A 5,254-nucleotide genomic window follows, 5' to 3' on the forward strand; every position below is an offset into this window, starting at 1 on the left:
TTATTGTAATACAAGTTTTCTTTCTAATATTCTCTATTGTTATAGCTACAGCTGTGGTGGGACCATACATAGGTTTCATGTTAGTTGATCTTCCATTTTTAATAGAAATAGTATAGCCATGTGATCAGTGCCATCTTGTGGAAGTCAATGAAGCATTTACTTGAATTACTGGTAAGACTTACGGTAAACTTCACATCACAGGTGAAGAATTAAATCACACTTTTGGCTGCTCAAGTTTTTTGCCAGATGTTGGGTTTGCAAAACAGCATGTTGCTTAATACTTAAAACAGAATTCAGGCCATTCTGTTTTAGTACAAGTAGTACAGTGCTAGGTTGAAATAAAAAGTTCCAACATAAATCGAATGGATACAGAATTTACATCAGTATCCAAGGTGTATAAACAAGGTTTTAAAGATAAATAAACCTTACAGACTGCAATGACCAATTGAAAGTAATTTAAACTTCAACAGTCCTCAGTATGCAATATATAAAAATAAGTAGTTCCCATTACTTGGCTTGTTTTAAAGACATTAAAAACAATAATTTTGTAAATATTTTTTTTATTTTATATTTTTTCAAAATCACGGAGCAATGGTTTCTCTGCACATTCTGTCAAAAGCACTTTAGCTGCTGCTCTGCTTGGCTGCCAGTCTCTTGTCTCTCTCCTCTGCAATGGTGAGGCGGATACCCTTTCCACGGGGCAGGGAAACCCATGGCTTGTTACCCTGAGAAGAAAAACATGGTCAGTATTTCTGCCAAAAAAAATAACCTAAAAAAAAAAAAGTGTCACCATAACTTCTGACAATGCTTTTATTCAAGACATCCAAGTCCTACTGCAAGTATATCCCATTTCTATAGTGCCTGATGTTTGTCACTCTCGTCACATCCCCAGCAATTTAATGTAATAGCAATAATCCATACTGGTCAGTATCAGCTTGGTCAGAAACCTTATTAGACACTCACCTTGCCGACCACAAAGATGTTGGACAGCCTGGTAGCAAAGGTGTTGCCAGTGGAATCCTTGACGTGAACCACATCGAAAGAGCCAGGATGTCTCTCCCTGTTGATGATCACACCAACACGACCCAAGTTAGCACCACCAGTCACCATGCACACGTTACCTGCAATACAGAAATCAAAATGTTAGACAAAGCCTTTCAATACATACTGCTCAAACATTGAGCTCCACTACAAGGATATATTTTAATGTTATAAAACCATTAGCACTTTACATGTCACATTTTAAAACAAGTTGCCAGTCTGATTCAATGAACATGAAATCCCTTTTGTCGTGTGAGTCTAGTCTGCTTTCTCTTTGCAGTTTGGTCTGTACAGAGTTGGGGGCCTGGCAAACTGCACAAAGGTTGACTGAAAATCTGTGAAGGATCCAGTCTAGCAATGTGTTATTGTTGCCATCTTTACAAAAGTGATCCCTACACAGGTCATGTACCAGCCTCTGTAAATCTGTTAATGACACTTTCTACAGAAAAGCCTTGTGTCTAACCCCTGTCATTCTGCCTGAAGACTTGAAACCCTGCAACATCATTAAAAAGAGCAAGCCAGCACAGGCTGAGTTACCGGTATCAAACTTGATGAATTCTGTGATCTTGCCAGTCTCCAGATCAATCTGGACAGTGTCGTTGGTCTTGATGAGTGGATCCGGGTAGCGGATTGTGCGGGCATCATGGGTCACCAGGTGGGGGATTCCCTTTGTGCCAACAAAGATCTTCCTCACTTTGCACAGCTTGTACTAGAGGGAAACAAATACAACAAACTAAAAATAAGGCATAACCCTAGTTGGCAATATAGGAAAACGAAGTTTAACCAAGCACTGGATAAAACACATTTATCCTACCACAATGCTGTAGATGCACTCGTACACATCTTGCTTAGGGAGTGAATATACAGTGTGGTGGGAAAAGGTACCCCCAGGGCTGCAGACTGCGACTAACGATTGCAAACGTGACCCAAATGTTTTTTGGAGTTAAGCACCATTAGTACTGGTAACACAGAACATGCTGCCTATCCCTTAACTTAGAATTACTTGTGGAATTAAATGAATAGTATAAAAAAGAATTCAGCGGTCAAATTCTCATAATGACAATATCATAAATTTCAGATAACTCAATTTATTTATTTTTAATGCAATTTTTTACCGCGATTTCTGTTCAAAACTAATTTGTCATGATCCCAACATTAATTAACATATATCAAGAGAGAAACAAACTGAAGCATGAGAAGGACAGTAACAATCTGATCTAATACAAATGCCTGGGAAGTCTGAAGGTGCCATATTAACACCATCAGAAAATTAAATCCGGTCACCTCAGGTTTTAAGCAACAGAAGTGAAGGTGACCAAATGTGAGAATTCAGCTTAATATAGAACAGAAATTTTGAAGAACAAAAAGCAAAACAAATGCACCAAGGATTTTGTGTTGCACATGTGCCATTAACAAAATGCCCCAAAAACTTAAATTCTAAGGGATGAAACTGAAGTGAGAAATGTTACATTAGCTGAAAAAAATTAATTGTGAACTACAATAAACCAATATTTCACCAGTCGTATTATTGGGTGTCTAAATAAAGCTGTTAACAGTTACCCCCCCTGATTGCAGATGGTTATTATTTGCTTTTTAATTCAATAAATGTGTATGAGGTTGGTAAACAGAATTTAACAGGGAATTGTAATGCAAATGAATATATAGCCATTTCAATAGAAAATATGTAAACTTCTGTTGCACTTTCATCCTCTCCTAGAGTAGTATATCGTATAAAAACCATTAAAACAAATTAGCATTGAATGTATTGGAGCTCTCTTCCGTAGCGCTGTGTGACGTCTTGTTGTTGACTCTCTCTGTCACACATAGTAGTCTACTGACCATATGTCTCGTTCCTATGTTATGTAGCCATTGTTTTGTTTTGGCCGCCCTTTGTTGGTTTAAAGGCTTAGGCACACAAGTATTTTTGTTACTGTTTTTCCTTTTGTTCTTTTTGCACCCGAATGCTTTGCTTCTGACAACTCATCCTGCCGACGTTCACTGCTGTGGGTGGTTGTCAACGATATGACTTAACAGTGGTGCCAGAAAGTTCCCAATATGGCAGTGGCCTGCATTTCTAGCTGACCCAGAAAGCTGACAAAAAGTGAAATACTGGCCAAACGCTTGTCTTAAAATTGACGCAGTGAGACGCATTTGTAATGTATATAGACCGTGTAGACAGCCTTATTTTGAGTACAGTTCCCCTTTAAAAAAAAACTCTTTTTGCATCCGACTTCCTCCACGACTTTAAGCCATTTGTCATTCAATAGAATGGATTTAGACTTTTTAAAATGTCATTTTGTACAACTCAACCCAGTTACTCCAGATAAGCAACTAGCTAAACAGGTTGCAATCCCTCTCCACAAACTAGTGTCTGTAAAACTGCCAGTTGGTCAATTTCAGTCTGAAAAGTTGGATGCTACATGGGCAACATGCCATGTTGAGAAGCAGGTTTCAATAAACCCATTTATTCACCTTGGCCTCCTCAGCTGTGATGCGATGGACAGTAAAGCGCCCCTTGACATCATAGATCAGACGGAAGTGCTCTCCAGTCTTCTCAATGCTGATGACATCTGGATTGAGAAAAAAAAACTAGGTCATTATATAGCATCTCTACAGCTATGCGCCATTTTCCAAGGAACTGAATATGGCAATTGTAACAGTTTTCTACAAATGCTACAGAACAGAATACTAAATTAACACAGACCATTTTAGTATGGCATAGTGTGGGAGGAAGTATCTGCTAATTTCATCCCTGGAATGCTTACTGATCTACAAAGCGACTATTCATGGAGTTAAGGAAAGCAAAAGGTTACGATGGCAACAGTAAATCAATGCTTCTACTTGTATACAGATGTTTGTGGGGGTTTTTTTTAAATAAAAAAAAGACAAATACCAAAATAGAACCGTGTAACAAACATTCAGATTAACTAAAGTGTGCGTCAATATGGCAGCCACATTAGGTCAGCTGTCAACGTCCAGGTCAACATGCAAAATGTATATAACACCAAGGGTTCATTTTACTTGTACAGGACTCCCAATAAACCAGACCTTAAGAATCAGCATCAGTTTTTTTTTTTTTTCATTTTAGGAAACCACTGGCATATTTCACCCTGGAAGTTATTTTCATTATAAGCGCTTACCCATGAAGCCAGCAGGGTAGGTGATGTCTGTGCGGACCTTGCCATCAATCTTGATGAATCTCTGCATGCAGATCTTCTTGACCTCATCTCCGGTCAGGGCGTATTTCAGACGGTTTCTGAGGAAGATGATGAGGGGAAGGCATTCCCTCAGCTTATGGGGACCAGTTGACGGGCGAGGAGCCTGGGAAGAAAACAAGGTGGAATTGTTAAGAATACCTCTAAACATTTCCTGACTAGTAAGTGCAGGAGACCCAAAACAGGCCAATGAACCAAAGCTAGGACCGGGCAAATCTGGTTGTTTCTTTCCTTGTTAAATATAAAAACTCTCATTGAAACAGCACATTACTCAATTTTAAAAAGTACTCCTGTGCGAAGAGGAAACCACAGGCTTAAAGTGTACACTGTACTATATTTAACATGCAACAGACATCTAAATTTTTTTTTTTTTTTTAAATAGTCAACTTACAAACACTCCCGTCAATTTATCCAGCATCCAGTGCTTCGGAGCTGCTACACGCTTCAGGTGCTTCTTAGGTCCTCGAGCCTGGCAAGGATGGAAAGTTTAACAAAAAGCAAAGCAGACCTTACACACCAGTATGTCAGCAACATAACTTTGACAGCAATTTGGATCAACGACATGCGAGCTGTCAATGTGACGTTATCTAAAGCTATACAAAACCCTGACAACAGACAACTTAATATTTTCCATTCCAGCCGGTGTTAAATCTAGTTCTGGGCATAGTGTTAGCATGACCTGCACTGGACTGAACTGGACCGCACTCCCCCCCCCATCAAAAAAGTATGCAAACATCAAAAGATGTTGTGTACTACTTATACTTACTTGAAAACAGAATCAGTTGCATTACAAATATAAACCTACATCCTGAACGTGTGTAACGCTTCGATTTCTGTAAATGCGTCCATCACTACCCATCACCACGTACTAATTACTCCAGTGACTAGTTATGAGGCCTATATAAAGTTTGATGTTTACCACTACGGAAAATAAACTCCATTTACCGCTTTAAGACCCAGACTCGGTCTTTTAAATTTAAACCGAAAGCATCCAGGTC

General features: G+C 38.9%; 1 protein-coding gene across 1 annotated transcript; it reads right to left on the reverse strand.

Moving 5' to 3' along the window:
• Positions 1-543: 543 nt before the first annotated feature.
• LOC121295771 (40S ribosomal protein S4) lies at positions 544-4,758 on the reverse strand. The gene is made up of 6 exons (XM_041220798.1): positions 4,648-4,758; positions 4,182-4,362; positions 3,514-3,611; positions 1,579-1,750; positions 964-1,121; positions 544-725 (listed from the first exon to the last, which is right to left on the reverse strand). The coding sequence occupies exons 1-6, from the start codon at positions 4,672-4,674 to the stop codon at positions 624-626; spliced, it is 738 nt and encodes a 245-aa protein (XP_041076732.1). The 5' UTR covers positions 4,675-4,758; the 3' UTR covers positions 544-623.
• Positions 4,759-5,254: the final 496 nt, after the last annotated feature.

Source organism: Polyodon spathula, chromosome 20 (assembly GCF_017654505.1).
Source record: "Polyodon spathula isolate WHYD16114869_AA chromosome 20, ASM1765450v1, whole genome shotgun sequence".
In the NCBI taxonomy this organism is placed as follows: domain Eukaryota; kingdom Metazoa; phylum Chordata; class Actinopteri; order Acipenseriformes; family Polyodontidae; genus Polyodon; species Polyodon spathula.

Excerpts from the sequence above, each read along its gene's own strand:
- LOC121295771 (XM_041220798.1), bottom strand. The coding sequence starts at position 4,674 with ATGCTGGATAAATTGACGGGAGTGTTT. Across the intron at positions 4,363-4,647 it reads ATAAATTGACGGGAGTGTTT|GCTCCTCGCCCGTCAACTGG; the intron begins GTAAGTTGACTA and ends TTTTCTTCCCAG. Across the intron at positions 1,122-1,578 it reads ATTCATCAAGTTTGATACCG|GTAACGTGTGCATGGTGACT; the intron begins GTAACTCAGCCT and ends TCTGTATTGCAG.